Below are 16,180 nucleotides of genomic sequence, written 5' to 3'. Positions count from 1 at the left end.
CTCTCCTTTTTAAAAGTTATTGTGACATAAAATTTAGGAACAGAATTCAAAATATGGTGGGGTCAAGGGTCACCGCCACCCCTACACAAATCTACCCAATACCAAAAACAAACCAGTCTATATTTGTTCAGGAGAGACTTAAGCTAAATACTGCTGAACCTCTTTCAGTGTCAGGCAGGCTGCCCTCCAGGACTCTGTAATTGCAGATCTGTCTTTTGCTCTGTCTGGTTACTGGAACTGCAGCAGTGTCTCTGAAAGTTCAGTCCTCTGAGATTCTGCTGTTTGTCCCAGTGCAGCAGTGTCTGATATGAAGGCATGGAGCCAAGAAGGGATGGGAGGATGAGGTTAGAGGAAGCAGAGGAAAGGTTAAGGCCTCAGGGACTGGAAACAGAAAGGAACAGTAAATGAGTCCAAAACAGGTTCAGATTTACAAGAATGAGAGTCATTGTGGCAAGGAAATAGAGACTGAGTATCAGTGGGGCAAACGGGCACAGAGAGCGAACACTGAATGGAAGAAGACAAAGTAGTGAGGTGAGAGCTGAAGGTAGATGGAAGCACTTAAATCAGGAGATAAAGAAGCCCAAAGGCTGAGAGTGAATGTTCACAGTGTTTCTTTGACCATCAGGAAATAATTTAACTTGGGAAAAATCTGGTCTATACTTTAATTGGCATTTTTAGATTCTTCTCTGTGCTTGAATTAAGATCTCTAATCTGGCATGGAAAAGTTCATAGTGCTTCAAGTGCAGCTGATTTCAGTGGGGATTCTGTGTGTATATATAGGCAAGCATACAAGTACTCTGAAAAACTAAGTGAATGATAGAGTATTTTCATCCTGATCTGTTTTGCTTCCCTATTATACACTGCATAACACAAAGATGCAAATAAATAAACTCAATGTTAAATATTGCAAGCATTACAGCAAGGGGCACCATTGGAAAACTTTTTTTTTGTTTTCAAAGGGCATATCTGTGATATTATATCAGTTATTTATTTTTTGTTGCATAATTACAACTAAAAGTTTTCTTCTTTTACTTAATTTTTAGGAAACCTTGAAGGAAAGCCCTAGGGATTTTCTTACCTCATTTGAAATGTTTAACAGCACCTACAAGCTCTATACTCACAGGTGAGGAGCAAAAAGGCTGCTGGCTCTAGTTGTGGAATCAATCTCTCTGCAGCCTCTGAGACCAGAAATGTTTGTGTTGTCCTGTTGCCAGCTGTTGGGACTATGATTTATTCACTACATTTTTTTACCTGTTTGAAACATTAGTTGAACTGAAACATGACAGTAGGCTGGAAATACTCCAGGTTATTATCACTGCAAAGTAATAATAGTCCATCAAAGGAAAAGGAAGCATCATGAGTACTCTGTTTAAGAATTTTTATTATTTGGTTTAAGCCAAATATCCTGGAACAAACAGAATGGTAGATGTTGTGCCAGCAGTCAGAATTAAATTAAATTAATTACATTCCTAGTTCTCAATTCCAAATAGCCCATCTCTTTAGCAACTGGATAAAAAGTAAAACTTAGACTGATGTAAACCAATGAGACAGCTAATACACAACATGGAGCACGGACTCTTGAGCCAGCTAGGGGGATTCTTGGCCTGAAAGAATGTAATTGTGCTTACTGAATTAAGCAGTTATCTGACATGTCTGCAGTGATACCCAAATTTTCCCTTCATCATTTATATAAAACTCAACCATGCACGATAGAGTTTGTCTCAGCCCACAACTACTGGGGTGAAGAACATAATTTCAGTTAACTGCATATGTTTACTTGACAGCAAAGCTGGTTTAATTGTCCTCCTCTCACACTACTTGAATTTATGAAAGTAACTGATTGCTGTATGAAATAGTTGGGATTTAAAATAATCTCATAAAAATGAGGAAGACAAAGATTAATTTAACCCTGGTTATTATGTAAAAACTTGCATTAACATTGCTAAAGGGATAGGTAGTCAAAGACAAATGGAAATGAAAGGCTAGCTGCATTGTTAAAGCCAGGAACACGATATTCTTATAAGTGTTGTTCACAATCCTAGCTTGCAGAATAGTGGTATTATGTGAAGCCAAACAGAGGCGAACTTCATAGAAAAACACATCTTCATTATAGTGAGACATTCTGCAATTTTGTTAGTTCTGTTAAGAGCACAGTCTTATGCATATAATGTAGGAATGGCCATACTATTCCCCTGCACTCCTCACATAACTTTATTTATCCCTGGTTTTTAAGACTAATGCATTTTTACATTTCAAATAATGTCCTGTAGAAATGTCACACCAACTCTAACCACTTTCTGCTGTTTTAGATTTACTGTCTTACAGCATAATGTGCCTTGGCATCTGTAATTTTGGGACTTGGAGCTGCTCAGGCAAAGAGAACTCTCTATTTCCTTTGTATAGAGTAGTGGGAAACAAAGAAAGGGTTTGATTTGAGTGTTCCAGGATTTAGGAAGAGTTATGGATGAAACATATCAAAAGTGCAAGAATTAAAAACTGAAATGTTTTCCTTTGTTTTTGCAGCTATTTGGGTTTTGGATTAAAAGCTGCCAGACTAGCGACTCTTGGAGCCTTGAATACAGAAGGTATGTCCAGATAAGAGAACACTGAAGATTTCTGAAGAGATAAGTAGGCTTAGTCTTGTATCAGCAACCCATTTCATATGCCTTCATTGCTATATTTCACACTTTTCTGTTTTCCTGGTATAGATCTGTCCAGAAACTGAGCCTACTGCTTTGTTTTAGGAATGTCTTGTGAGAAAGCTGCTTTTCCAGTTTCAACTAGCAGTGAGACTGAAGAGTAAATTCCAGAAATGCACACACTAGATACATAGCCAGCCATCAATACAAAGCTTTACCAGCTTTCACATAAATGCAAACATCATAAAGCAGGTTCCCTGAGTAGGTTGCACAGTTCAGACTTCCTTACTTTTGCCTGAAGACCTTAATGAAGATCTCTCAGCCTTTTCTTTTCTGGCTTTGCACACTGATTGATAACTGCATTAAAATTCATCCTTCCTGACCCTCTTATTTCCAGTTGCAGATGGACAAATGTTCCGCAGTTCTTGTTTGCCAAAGCAACTGGAAGCAGAGTGGCACTTTGGGGGAGTGAAGTACCGGTATGGGGGCAACAAAGAAGGTAAAATAAAGCAACTTTTTGCTTCTTGTAAGATAAGTCTTGCCTCCAACATCTGCATTTTTTCTTGTCAAATACTCCATCAGTTATATTAAGACTATGAAGGATACCTCTCCAATCATAGACATATGGAGCTTTGATAAAGCCATAGAATGATCTGAAGCTGTAAGAGTAGCTGGCCTGAGCTTGCTATGCACTGCCTTAAAAGGAAATGTTCGTTACTCATACAAACAGAAGAGTTCTTTCTGAGGCTTGGAGCTGAGTGCTCTGGCTGTGTTAGGGTACAACAGCTGGTATACTGAAGAGTATTCTCTTGTGGAACTCTCTTAAAAATACTGTCTCTAATGCTGCAAGCAGAGCAAGAAGCTGCTACCAGCAGTGGCTAGAACAGTCTCCTTTGGTGATTGACATTGCTTTGTTTTACAGTAGAAAACATGATCACTGTGCTTGATTCAGTGTGTGTGTGTGGACTGGACCGATAAATTACAATGTAAAGGGGAGGGAAAGTGAAGTTTTACCTTGTAGGTGGTAGCAAATATAAATGAGATTCTGCTGACCACAGAACATAGCAATGGGAGCTTTGCCTAATAAGGAAGCATTTCATGCACCTACCCTAGTATGCTCAGCTCACCTATCAGATACTGCTGTGAACTGCTTTAGCCAGTTCCACTTGAGGATGGTGATCTAGAGTGCTTGCTCCACGCAGGTACCACGCTGGATTATGGAGAGGCTATCTAAGCTCTTCTCACCTCCTCCAATTCTTTAATCTCTGTTTCTTCCCATTTTCACTCTTGCCACCAATTCCTCCATCTTCTGGATGTGCCTCTTAGGCTCACCTCATCTGTCTTTGTCCCGGCAGGAGAGACAGGATTCAAGCCTTGCTACCTGGAAGTACTGAAAGTTGTCAAAGGAAAACTGCACCAACCAGATGAGATTCGTGGAAGTTCCTTCTATGCTTTCTCCTATTACTATGATCGAGCAGCTGACACCAACCTAATAGGTAAACTGGTCTGGGGTAATCTATTACATGTAAGCGTGCCAACCAGAAGGTAGAACTCTGAAGATGGAGATAGGTGAAGCAGGGAAATGGCACAAGATGTCTAAGGAAAAGGAAACACACAAAATGCCTTCACGTAACCCTCATTTTTGGTATTTGGAATTTGACAGAAAAGACTAGTGCTCTGAATGCTACTTATACTTGCAGCTCTGTTCGCTGTCCAAGGACTTCACTCCTGGCCCATCATCACAGAGTTGTACCCAGAATCTGCTTAGATTTAGAACTTAGCTGCTTGTAGGCTTATGAAGATATTTTCTCACCTCTTTCTTTTCAGATTATGAACAGGGAGGAGTTCTGGAAGTGAGAGATTTTGAAAGAAAAGCCAAAGAAGGTAACTATCATCAAACATGGGAAACCGTTGGGGAGGATAAATCATTAAAGACGAATGCTTACAAGGCAGTACTTCATGTGTTTGACTTGAAAAAAATGATTGTTTAGCCTTTATTTCACTTACACTCCCACGTTTTGCTACTTACCTTCTGTTATGCCAAACCTCTAACTGTTGCTGAATAAAGTATTGAAGAACAGTAACAAGAAGGAAAGTGGTAGCATCTTTGCAGTTCTGTTCAGGAAATAAGGGAAACAGCTTATAAATGTCAGCACAAAACAGTACATTTCCATCTAAAAGATGACACTTGTTGTAAATGCACTTCCTAGTCACTGTAACCCTTCTTGTAGAATCTTTGCTGTAGTGTGAGTGGTTGTTTGGGCAATAGTCTCTTGGACATGTGGTTGAAAATTTAAAATTAAAAGCAGCTGCCAGCCCAGAAGGTGGAATCTGTTACTAGACCCATTTTTGGACAGATTAAGGAAGATAAGTGTTGCCGTGTTCTTAAAATAAGCAGTCTACCAGGCAACTACCCTGGCAGCTATTGATTGAGCAGAGGTTCAATCTTCAAAAGAGCAATATGAACTATGTTGCTGTAACAAAACATACACTTCTGATAGAGTTAAGAGAAACTGTAATTACTCTCTAACTTTATAGAAGAGCTGTGTAGTATGTACCATGTGTTATATAACCACATTAATAGAAGCAGGTGATGTGCTTTAGCGGATTTTGGCTTAAGGTCATTTCAAAAGCCCCTTTATTTTGCTGATTTTTTTTTTTAATTATTATTTCTTTCTCTAGTCTGTGATAACATGGAGAGGTTCAGCTCAGCCAGTCCTTTCCTCTGCATGGATCTCACTTACATCACTGCTTTATTAAAGGAAGGTTTTGGATTTAGAGACAACACACTCTTACAGGTGAGAAGTTCAATCCCAAAACCTGCTTTTCAATTTCTCTATCAATCAATATGCAGTGGTTCATTTTTCTGGCTAACTAGCTGCTGGGTCTTTCCAGGGTTGCTATGTGTAGTTGCTGTTATGTGCAATTCTCAACATATTGGGAACACTGTTGGTAACAATTGCTTTTTTTCCTTTTATAGTTAACAAAAAAAGTGAACAACATAGAGACAAGCTGGACTTTGGGTGCTACCTTTCACTTATTGCAGTCTCTGGGGATAACATATTGAACTGTGACATTCCTATGGATTTCAGCACTTCTGAAAGTTTGAGAAAACAAACTGAAATCACCAGGTACATTATCCAGCTGGAGTCAGTCACAGAGTGGAAAATGGACCAAAGCTATAAAACAGACCCTCACCTGGGATTGGCACTGCACATAATGAAAGTTGCCACAATATAATTGTGATTGTCATAAATAATCCAAAAGCTGCCTTCTGAAAGTCAAAAGGCCTAAACTCCTGCAGAGTATCTGCAAGAGACTCAAAGCCAGCTTTCACCAGCACATTTGTATAGCATCCCATTGCTAAAAACACAGCATACTTGGGACACTGTGGTAAATTACAGATGGTATTTCTCCTCCCCCATTTACTTTAAGCATACAGTACTGAAGTTTGCTTGCAAGACATTAAATACAGAAATTATACGTGATACCAATGGCCATTCAGAGAAAATTAAACAATAACCCTGGATGCTCCCAGCCTCAGTGTTCAAAGTACCCAGCTGTTAGCTAATATGTTACAAGATGACATCAGCTTTTCTATAAGCACTCTTCAGGTATAATTTTAGGAAACGTATTGGCTGAAACATAGGCTGTACCACACCAAGCATTTCTTTCAGCAGTAGTTTCTTAAGCAACATCTGTGCCGACAGATTGCATGACTACCTTTGTGCTGCCCTTTAAAAGTCTGTACTGCATGGCTGCACATCTGGATATCAGGCCTTGATTCATTTTAGCATCTACAGCTGTAACACATTGCAGGCACAAAACTAGGCAGCAAGATATTGAAAATGCCAGATATTGAAAACTCCACTGCCAAAAGAAATGCTCGTCACATTACACCACAAGGAAATCAAGGATGCGGTCAGATAAAGTGTCTGATGTAATAGTTCACTTTGCCTTGACTATGTTCTGTTCAAAATGGAATATGGAACTTAAAGATGAACTTAGCACAATCTTAGGAACAGAGCTTTTATTCACCCCTGCCTTATGTCAAACACTTTGTTCCTTTCAGGCATTTGCACTTACACGTATATTCCAGCACATCTTTTTCACTTTGGCAAAACCCAAGATTGCTCTCACACTACCTTCTCTGGAAACTGGATTTGAAAATAATTGCTAATGCCCAGCACAAGGAAGAAATAGCACACTCAAATCCTAGCTAATCGCATCCTAGGAATTTCCCTTACTGTGAACATTGGTCATTTTCCTCTTAGCAGCACAAGTCTGGCGATGACTGATTAAGTTATCCCATTCCCCTGCCTCAGGTTTTATAGTGCTAGGATGCAAACCATGTTTTTGATTGAACAAGTTCGGTCAGCACCAGGAGTCCAAGGATTGTAGGGGGGAGCAGCCTGTAACTGTCCCACTTTTGACACCTTGTAAACTCAGACTGTTTCTTTGGGATATGAAATGAGCATCCTACTTGTGCTCCTTACCAGAATCTGTTAGATGCATGTTGGGAAATGCATCAGCACCTCAGCAAACTTCGCTCCTCTGTCACTACAAAAATTCATTTGAGCAGGAAGAAATTAGCCATGGAGTCCAGCCTTGATGCTGGCCTTTTCTTTACGAGGAACCTTTCTTATTCCCCTGCTTAGCATTTGGAAAAAACTTAGTGCATGGTCTGCATGCATTGTTTCAACAGCAAGGTGACAACAAACATATTCATCTTCTTCTGAATGACCAATTTTCTTCACCTTTGTATTCTTTGGAGAACACAAAGAAGGTTGCAGTGATTAATAGCCAAGTGTGTTACTCCTGAGAAGTAGCTAATGCAATGAATCAAAGGCTTCCGGTCTGAGCCAGTGCTATGACAAACTCTCTTAGTAGATCCTGAGGCCAAGAGCCACAAGCAGTGAGGCTGTACTTGAAACACGAAAGCAAGGTGGGGTATTATTCTTAAGGCACAAGCAGAAGTGTATCTGCCAAGTGAATAAAGCCTAGCCCTGACAAGTACCTGAGGGTTTGGTTTTGTCCTGAGGGAGGATATCTAGAAGAGGACATACCATGTGGAGTAAGTTTGTTTTCTGCATTCTTTGCCTCAAACTCCGGTACTACAAATCCTAGGTGGGAGCATCCATTATCTTGTACCAAAGTTGCATTAAATCTGAATGCTCAGGGCCTTCATTTGTCAGTGGCACAATTCATTAACTGAAACTCACCTGCTGCTCTCTATCAGGGGCCTGATCCTGCAGTCACAAGAGGAACAAAAACTCAGCTCAAAGGTTTCTTTTACAAGAAATTGCAGAATTGAGCCCTTACTGTTTACATCTGAATTACTACAAGTGGGTTGAGGATATAGGGAAGCCAGTCATGTCCTCACACCCTCGTGCAATGATTTTATTTATTAGCTTAACTAAAGACTAAACAGCCTTCTAAGGGAAGAGTTCTACTTGCACCACTGATTTTTATCTTCTCCTTTGTTAAGTCTCTTATCCTGATTACCAGGAACTGCTTAGTATGTGTGACTGAAGAAGCACAAGTAATGGCTTTCAGTACAAAACTTATGTTTAATTATTTGTGATTTTAATTCCTGATACTGGTTACCATATCTACAAATCTCGCCCAGTAGCAGCGCTCACTCAATGTTTTGAGTCTCAAATGTCTAATGCAGGAGGGCTGGCATTTGGAACATAGGACAGAATATCTTGATTTTCTATTTTAGTAATTAAAGCATTTTTAACAATATTTACAACTTTGTCCTGAAGTTTTCTTTCCTTGATGTTATCTTGCAACTTGTTTTCATGGTATTGGAAAGCTCTTAAGACTAACCAGTTCCACAAGAAACATCACTATTAAATAAAAGCATCATGAGAATGCCAAGGAAAAAGGTGAAGGAGAGAGATTAGAACATTAAAACATACCTATCTGCCACTGGGAGTTGGTCTTTTCTGCTGAAAACTCACCCTCCTTTCGGAGTCCACTTCGGAAGTGGTTAAGAACACAGAATTGACATAACAGTTTCAGAATCACACCGTGAAAAACTGAAAGTAATTAAACAGCAAAATTTTTGCTAGCAAAATTCAGCCCAGTCCACTTTGGCCTTCAATTTAAAAGGTCCAAACTAAAAGCAGATTGTACAGACAGTTCAGTGGCCGAAGGGATAATGATACCACAGGAAGAGACCTCAAACCCTGCTGAGAAGAGCAGATGAGATATCATCTGCATAAACCAGAGAAGGTGTAAGACACAGCTCAATACTTCAGTTTTATTGTTAAATTAAAATAACACAATTCAAAAATTGTATCAGTGACAGTCCTTATAAAAATAATGCACACACTGGCAAACTGCTATTCCAAACTGAGAATGGATCACTTACTGGCAAAAGCCATGATTTGCTCCTAAAAAAGGGAGAAAGAAAAGTAATTTGTAAACTGGTGATAAGAATACATTTCAGAAAGCAGCTATAATCTCCTTCCCCTTTCCACATGGACAAGAGTTCTTGTCAGCCTTTTAATTAAGTGCAAAGTACCTATCCCTGTATGCAAGGAAATTAAAGAAATTGCAGCATTCTTTTCCTTCTTGAATAGTACAAAACAGACATAACCACCATGTTCTGTGGTCAGAAAAGAGACCTTTGCTTGGTTTTCTGCTTTCAACAGAGCAACTGAATAAACACCAAGCACTGAAGCAGCAGCATACTGCTCTTCTTAGTACAACTAGAGACATCAATTCAGCCTAGTGTCTTCTGTAATGTAATGCATAGGAATCTGACCACCTGTGTTTAATAGTAAGGAGGTGACTTGATTTGTGCAACAGAACAGTCAAATTCAGAAATGAGAAATCAAATATGAAGGCATGTGGAACCTTTGAGAAAAGGTGCCTCAATGAACATCATGAAAATCCACCAACTACGTCAATGCTGTACAAATTTCTGGCAGCTAGGCTGCAAACAGAAGTTCTGTGCTTAAGTCTGAACCTTCTCAGGTAACTTCCATTGAAGGCTTCAACTTCGGCCAGCAGAGAACAATTTAACAGGGCAGAACAGCACAGAAACAGTATCTGTATAAGTCACATCCCACATCTGTCAAGTCACCTGGTGTCTTACTCTTAAGGAAGGTTTGTTTTCAGAGGGCTATTTTTTTCACAGTGCATTTCTGGAATGCAGTTCAAAGTTCCACGATCGTATTCCATAGCAAAATAAAGCCAAAGACTACTAGTGACTTTCAACCCACAATTACTGATGTAGAGTTAGATATCGAGATCCTTTATGTTCCCCTGTGCTGCAAAGAAATCCATAACTACCACAAGTTATTTAGGAAATCCTCAGGCTCATTCACAACACAAAACCTCATTTTGAACAACTTAGCATTTTCCAACCAAAAAATGTTTCATTGCAAAAATTCTTCAATGGCTCGTGTACAAAGGAAGAATCTTACTTTGATGGGAGGCAGGGCATTTGTTGCTTGCAATCCCCATGTCCTCAGCAACACCAAGGGAGAAAGGCTTGTGGAGTAAAGCCTCTTCAGTAAATCAATAGCAGCTATCAAGGAGACGTTGTGCCTCTGACGTTCTGTCTCAAACCTTAAGAGATGTTTTAAGGATCCTGGAAGAAATAATTGAATACTCACATTAAAAGTTACTTACAACAAATAATTGTTCATCTTATCTATATAGCAGTCTCTACAGATAACTGAAAACACAGAACAGATAAATGGTCTGTATTAATACAGGCTTGAGTCCATCAGCTAGTGGTTTTTGTCTCACTACCTTTAACTACCATCCTGCAAATCTTCTCTTTGCTTTTTTAAAGCATTTTTTTTTAGGTTTTGAGGATGTGAATGGCATCCAAGTATTTTTAATTGCTCCGCAGCCAATGAATAGAAGAACAGTTTTGCTTCAAAGATGCTTGTGTCTTTTAAGCAAAAAAAGCAGCAAACTCAACCTGCAAACAGAGATGGTGCTTGTCCTGATGGTAGCAGCAGAGGTTTGTAAGGCTAAACATCTCACAGCCACCTCATTGTCTTGGATCCTTACCCAGATCTTGCCCGTTGAAGGCTGCTGCACTGAGGTGATGAGCTAAACATGCAATATCACCAAAACCCAGGTTTACACCTTGTCCTGCAAGTGGGTGGACTCTGTGTGCTGCATCCCTAGAGCAAGAGAAGATAGAAGAATAACCCTTCTTGAAGAAAGCCAAATGGCTGACAGATTCTTCACTTTTTTGCAATTATGATCTTACAGCAGCATATACAGCTTTATCCAGTACCTCCTTGTGCTAAACTACCTGCCTACCTCTCCAGCTACAAGAAGCAAGAAAAAGAAAAAGAAAGAAAGAGGGGTCAGCAAAAAGTATGATTTTACCTTTCTGAGATAAAGAAGTGACTAGCTAAAGTCCAGTGTCAGGTCACACGTGAAACAGGCTTTACTATTTTTCTAAATGGCACGAGAGGAAGCATATCACCAACACATTTCACAAACAAAAGCAGAGAGACATAATGAATACAAAGTTGTGATGTATCACTGAAAATAATCTGTGGGTTTTTTTTTAAATTATGAGTAGACTTATCTGCAGAGATCAAAGCTGAACACATTACTTAAAGTAACGAAATTTGAGTATGAAATGTAAGCTCATGCACTTAAAACACTAATGAGATATAAAGCACAAAGTACTCATAGGCACAAAGTGACTCAAGGTGGAAAGAAAGAATATATCAGAAATGTCATACAGCATCAAGAATTACTATAAACTACCAACTTATTGCAGATGTAGGGGAGAAGAATGTACACTCAGCCTTAGAATGTAAAAGATGAGTTACTTCCCTCTTTCTATAGACAATTGTACAAAAGCCTATGACATCCTATTCAGAATTATCTGTAAGTTTTGTCATTTGTGTTCAACACAAGTGAACTAACATTGAAACTGATCTACAGAATGGCTGCTATGTTTGGGGAAGTACAGGTTTATCATGAGACACTGGACTGTTTCACTGGGCTACACAAACAAGAGAAGGAAAACTGTCCAATTTACACAGAAGACATACACAACAGGCAGAGAGCTATTCATACAAAAGGCTTTTGTTGACACAAGAGCAAATTATATAAACGTCCTGGATAAAGTCAGACTCTAGCTATAAATGCATTTGTAACCATCTAATGGTGGGAGTTGCTGTGCTCACATCATTTCTAACCACACACCACTCGCTCACCCAGCAGCTGCTCCAGAGACCTTACCCGATGAGAGCCACGCGGTGCCTGACGTACTGTGCTGCGTGCCCCATCCCCAGAGGGAACACGGCTCTGCTCTCTGGATCGACTTCAGCGACACTTGGGGGCAGCTGACGCACCGCAGTCCCCGAGGGTTTCAGAAGCGAAAGAGCAGATCGAAACATGGCTCCAGCAGCATCAATGAAGTCAGAATGGTTTACGTTGCTCCACTGAAACAAGCAAACAAACAAACAGAACAAAATTTTTAGATGTTAACTCACGCTGGACACATAAAAGAACTCAAAAGAAAGAAAATCTCATCTAGCTCCAGATAGTCAATTTATTACCAAGACAGAAATAGATACAAAAGAAGTAAGTCTTCAACGAGGACAAGCCTATGCTTCCCATCATTCAGAAATTTAGTTCAGATTTTACCACACCTTTCAGAACTGACTTATATCAGTCCCAAAGGGTCATCCTTTTTTTGCCAAGTGTCCTCTAATATCATCCCTATCACAAGCTGCAGTTTGACAATCCATCTTTTCCATTACTATCCTTTAAGCTGTAGGATTCCACTGTACTTCTCATGATTGCAACAGCCAGCGTCATAACTGCTGTAAGGCTGATACTCACAAAGGCAGAGTTGATGCTATCCACAAAACTTTCCTTGTCCATAGAGAGAAGTTTTGAAGCGTGTTGATGAGATGTAGACCAAACCAGAGAGCTAGCAGTGTCAGACAGCTGGATACAAAAAATTCAAGGGTAATTATCAAGAGAAAAATAATAAAAACCAAACAAACAAACAATGCAAAGCTCTCCTCGCTCTCTTATTCCTATACCAGTCCAAGTGCATGTTACTTCCCCAGCCAAACAAACTACAGGTGGGAAATATCAAGGATAAAGTGCAAGGAAAACAACTTCAAAGGCAGGACAAAACAGGCACAGCAAGGCACAGACAGAAGAAAAATTACTAAAAGAACATACTAAAAAGTAAAAAACACAGAGACCATGAGGTATCTTACTGGCAGAAGTGCAATTGGTCCTGTGGGGAGGAACCTCTGCCATGCTACGTTATTGTCTGTGGCCTACAGTGGAAAGAAGTGGACAATTAGGAACTAGTGACTTAACATCAACTGCTTAAGCAGAAGACAAGAGATGGTCTGTAGAATTTCACCTCAGACAAATGAAGAGTTGCCACCACAGCTGACTGGTCATACTGATGCTCAATGTTCTGAATTTCAGCTTCCTTCCGGACTACAGAGTTATGGCCATCTGCACCAATCTATGGAATAAAGAAATGCAGAGCTACCTCTTCATCAGCTCCTGAGAAAGCCAATATTCCAGTCTACAAATCTCCACTACTGCATACATATATTTTTGTTTATACAGAAGAAGAAAATATATGTAAGTTCCCTCAGATCAGAAGAGGTGCTCCCTTCTGCTCCTGTCCAGTTTAACACAGTTTTCTTGCATCAGGTACAGAAAAGGCTAATCGATGGGTCTGTCCCTTAGCATCTCTGACAGAGTTAGCAACTCACCTCACTTAAGCCCTCCACGTGGGTGGAGTGGCACACATGGAATCAGAACCAAATCCAGTGGAAAGGACTTGGGCAAGAGATGATGCCTGATCAACAGAAATAAAAAGTTTAGTTACCAGCAGTTTGGTCTGAAGTCTGCGTCCATCAGCTAACTCAATTTGGACCCAAGGGCTTGTGTCACAGCTGTGAGAGGGAAGGGGCCAGGTATACCCCACTGCTCTGCTCCCGTAGAAAACCTCCACCCGGTCTGGTGGGAACACAAAGTACCATGGTCACTGCATGACACAGATATAAAAAAAAGGAAACATCACTACAGCAGCAAAGGGCCATGCACGCCTTTAGTGGCACTCTAAGAATAGATTCTACAATTCTCAAAGCGAGAACGAACAGATCTGACAAACTGTCCCTGCAAAGCCCACTCTAAACAGAATGCTACACATCTTTCTATTAAGTCTTACTTCAGAGAAGCTGGGAGCTGGTGAATAGAATACACAACTGTCTTCATGCTATGTAGCCTACAGCAGGTAGATTTCTCCCTCCATTCCCCCCATTTCAAGAAGCTGCCCATGTCCCAGAGTCATTTGTTAGATAAATCATCTTTCTTCCTCTCTTAACTTAGTGTTCACAATAGAAGACAAGTTATTGAAAGCTCTGTTGAGGAAATACAATATCAAAGGAGTTGTCCACTACCTGCTACTGCATCTAATTGTTTTGTAAGAGCAGACATAACGACATCATTCTCCACTATGTAACCCATGTCATCTAAGTCATCTTTCTCAAAAGTGATGATGGCTTCAGAACAAGCATCCCACACCTACAAAGAAAAGCATGATATGAAGCTACAAAATAAACAGATACCACTCCTTTCAGAGAATATGGAAACATCGTCCTAACATCAAAAGAACATGCCGATCTAGGAATGCAGAAGTAGAGGATGTTTTCTGAATTACAAACCATTCTAAGCTACTAAAATACATCACATAATTCCTTTCAGTCAATGATCTAAATTAATCTCAAATGCTAATTCTGAAAACAGAAAGTTTTTTCCCCCTATTTTCCTGTTACATAATTAACACATAATGCTGTTCTACCACCTTTACCTTTATTTCTCTCCTTCCTGACTAGTACCCAGGCCTCCATGTTTACAGCTTCCATTAGGAACCAACCTTTCATCCTGTAACATCACTGCTCTTAGAACAGTTATCTCCCCAGAGAAGGATGGCCTGCCCTTTGCCAAAGGAGGAATAAACTCTGGATTACTAATGGAAGTATTTGTGAGAATTCAAAGCAGGCAAACACAATATATTTACAGCCCTGAGTACGACACCTGCATGCGTCGGAATGGTTTACACCTCAGGCTGCAGATATGATCCCAGGCACCAAAACCTAAAATAGAAAGAGGACACAAAGGTTTACATAGTGACACTGAGACCCAAATGAAGCTGAAGCTCATTTTGTGCTTTCCTCTCTCACTGACCACGTACCACTAACTACTAATAATTTGCCCAGACTCTGCTTCCACTACACCTAAGCAGGGCCAGTGCTGCTGAGTCAGCGCTTTCCCAGCTCCAGCATCTAATTATCCTGCTTTTAATGTGAGCCAGACAAAGAGGCACAAGGCTTCTCCTCAAATGCTCTCACATATCAACTCTCACTGGGCAACAGAACAGGCACAAGAAGTCATAGCCATCACTGTTTATAATATTTCTTCCTCCATTTGAAATCAAGGCTCATCCTGCCTTTGAAATGAAAATTGATCAGAAATGAGTTACCAGGCTGCAAGCACCAAACGTGGGAGAATTATGCATATTTTGTGAACAAAGCATCCTAGGTGCTATAGAGAGTGCTTCATAACCTTTTGCCAGCCCAGCATCACAAACACTAACAGACAATGTAAACATAAGCACATATATTTATATTAAAAAAAAAAAAAAATCAGACTGAGCCATTAGAATGTGGAATCTTGTTATCAAGAGATGCCTGAGCCAATCACTGCAACTCAACATTTAAAATACTGAGAGACAAAGCCAAACAGTTCCACTCATTTAATTCCAGGCAGTTCAGAACACCAAGCATAGAAGCGACACGTACTGCTCAGGAGGGTTGCTGATCCGGGGGAGATGGAGCTGACCCTGTTGCTGTAGCTCTCTGGCAAGCGATATTCCTTCCTAGGCCCAGCCTCCAGCAAGGCGATTTTCTTGTCATGGAAATGGATATCGTGCCCTTAAACAAACAAATACAAAATACTTTGCCACAAGGCTCCCGTCAGATGCCTGCTTCTTGATTCTGCATCTCTAACTTCTACACGCTTTTGTATTTAGACAGAGCGCATTCTAAACCTGATGCAGAAAGACGCTACAAGGCAGGCACCGAGCGGTCAGCTGAGCTCCAGTACCTTTTCAGCTTTATGATAACCACCCTTTGCCAACGATAAGGCCCGTACAGTTAAAGCATGCACTCAGCTTTCTCTTTTGTACCAACTTCTCCTTTTTGCACGCTGTTCCCGCTCCCGGCCCGGGCCAGGCCGCTTGCGGAGAAGGTCAAGGCCTTACCGAGCACGGCGGCCATAGCGCTGCCAACCATGCCGCCGCCCGACACCACCACGTCGTAGAGCGGCGCGGCGGCGGTGAGGGAGCGGAGCGGGGCCCGCGGGCAGGCCCGCATCCGCCCGCCGAGCGGAGCCAGCAGGGCCCGGCCGCACGCCGCCGCCATCGCTGCGGAAGTGACGTCACGAGCGTCGCCGGCGAGCGGAAGTCGCGCGAGGAAACCATGACAACGGTACACTTCCCCGAGGGG

General features: G+C 40.8%; 2 protein-coding genes across 6 annotated transcripts in view; one reads left to right on the top strand and one right to left on the bottom strand.

Annotated features, from left to right (window-relative positions):
- The window catches only part of ENTPD5 (ectonucleoside triphosphate diphosphohydrolase 5), a 20,145-nt gene extending 11,758 nt beyond the window's left edge, over nt 1-8,387 (top strand). For all 3 annotated transcript variants that reach the window (XM_031593857.2, XM_031593859.2, XM_031593858.2), the window contains exons 8-14: nt 1,044-1,123; nt 2,524-2,585; nt 3,037-3,138; nt 3,995-4,135; nt 4,467-4,523; nt 5,322-5,437; nt 5,620-8,387. In XM_031593857.2, coding sequence (XP_031449717.1) covers nt 1,044-1,123; nt 2,524-2,585; nt 3,037-3,138; nt 3,995-4,135; nt 4,467-4,523; nt 5,322-5,437; nt 5,620-5,706 — 645 coding nt within the window. In that variant the 3' untranslated portion in view covers nt 5,707-8,387. The remainder of the gene's footprint in view (nt 1-1,043; nt 1,124-2,523; nt 2,586-3,036; nt 3,139-3,994; nt 4,136-4,466; nt 4,524-5,321; nt 5,438-5,619) is intronic.
- COQ6 (coenzyme Q6, monooxygenase) lies at nt 4,534-16,111 on the bottom strand. Of its 3 annotated transcripts, XR_016466978.1 has the most exons (13): nt 15,937-16,111; nt 15,476-15,607; nt 14,712-14,770; nt 14,075-14,198; nt 13,501-13,631; nt 13,021-13,128; nt 12,869-12,931; nt 12,480-12,587; nt 11,874-12,076; nt 10,677-10,792; nt 10,079-10,245; nt 8,564-8,683; nt 4,534-4,754 (listed from the first exon to the last, which is right to left on the bottom strand). XR_016466978.1 is itself a non-coding variant. In XM_031593853.2 (12 exons), the coding sequence occupies exons 1-12, from the start codon at nt 16,094-16,096 to the stop codon at nt 9,011-9,013; spliced, it is 1,401 nt and encodes a 466-aa protein (XP_031449713.2). In that variant the 5' UTR covers nt 16,097-16,111; the 3' UTR covers nt 8,894-9,010. The 3 variants fall into 3 exon arrangements, 2 of the variants coding, with proteins under 2 accessions (XP_031449713.2, XP_089997490.1); XM_031593853.2 differs by lacking the exons at nt 4,534-4,754; nt 8,564-8,683 and adding an exon at nt 8,894-9,040; XM_090141364.1 differs by lacking the exons at nt 4,534-4,754; nt 8,564-8,683 and having other exon boundaries at nt 8,894-10,245.
- Nucleotides 16,112-16,180: the final 69 nt, after the last annotated feature.

This window comes from Phasianus colchicus, chromosome 5 (assembly GCF_987193195.1).
Source record: "Phasianus colchicus chromosome 5, bPhaCol1.hap1.1, whole genome shotgun sequence".
NCBI lineage: Eukaryota > Metazoa > Chordata > Aves > Galliformes > Phasianidae > Phasianus > Phasianus colchicus.
The sequence above is the reverse complement of the archived record's forward strand: the minus strand, read 5'-3'. Positions and strand labels throughout refer to the sequence as shown.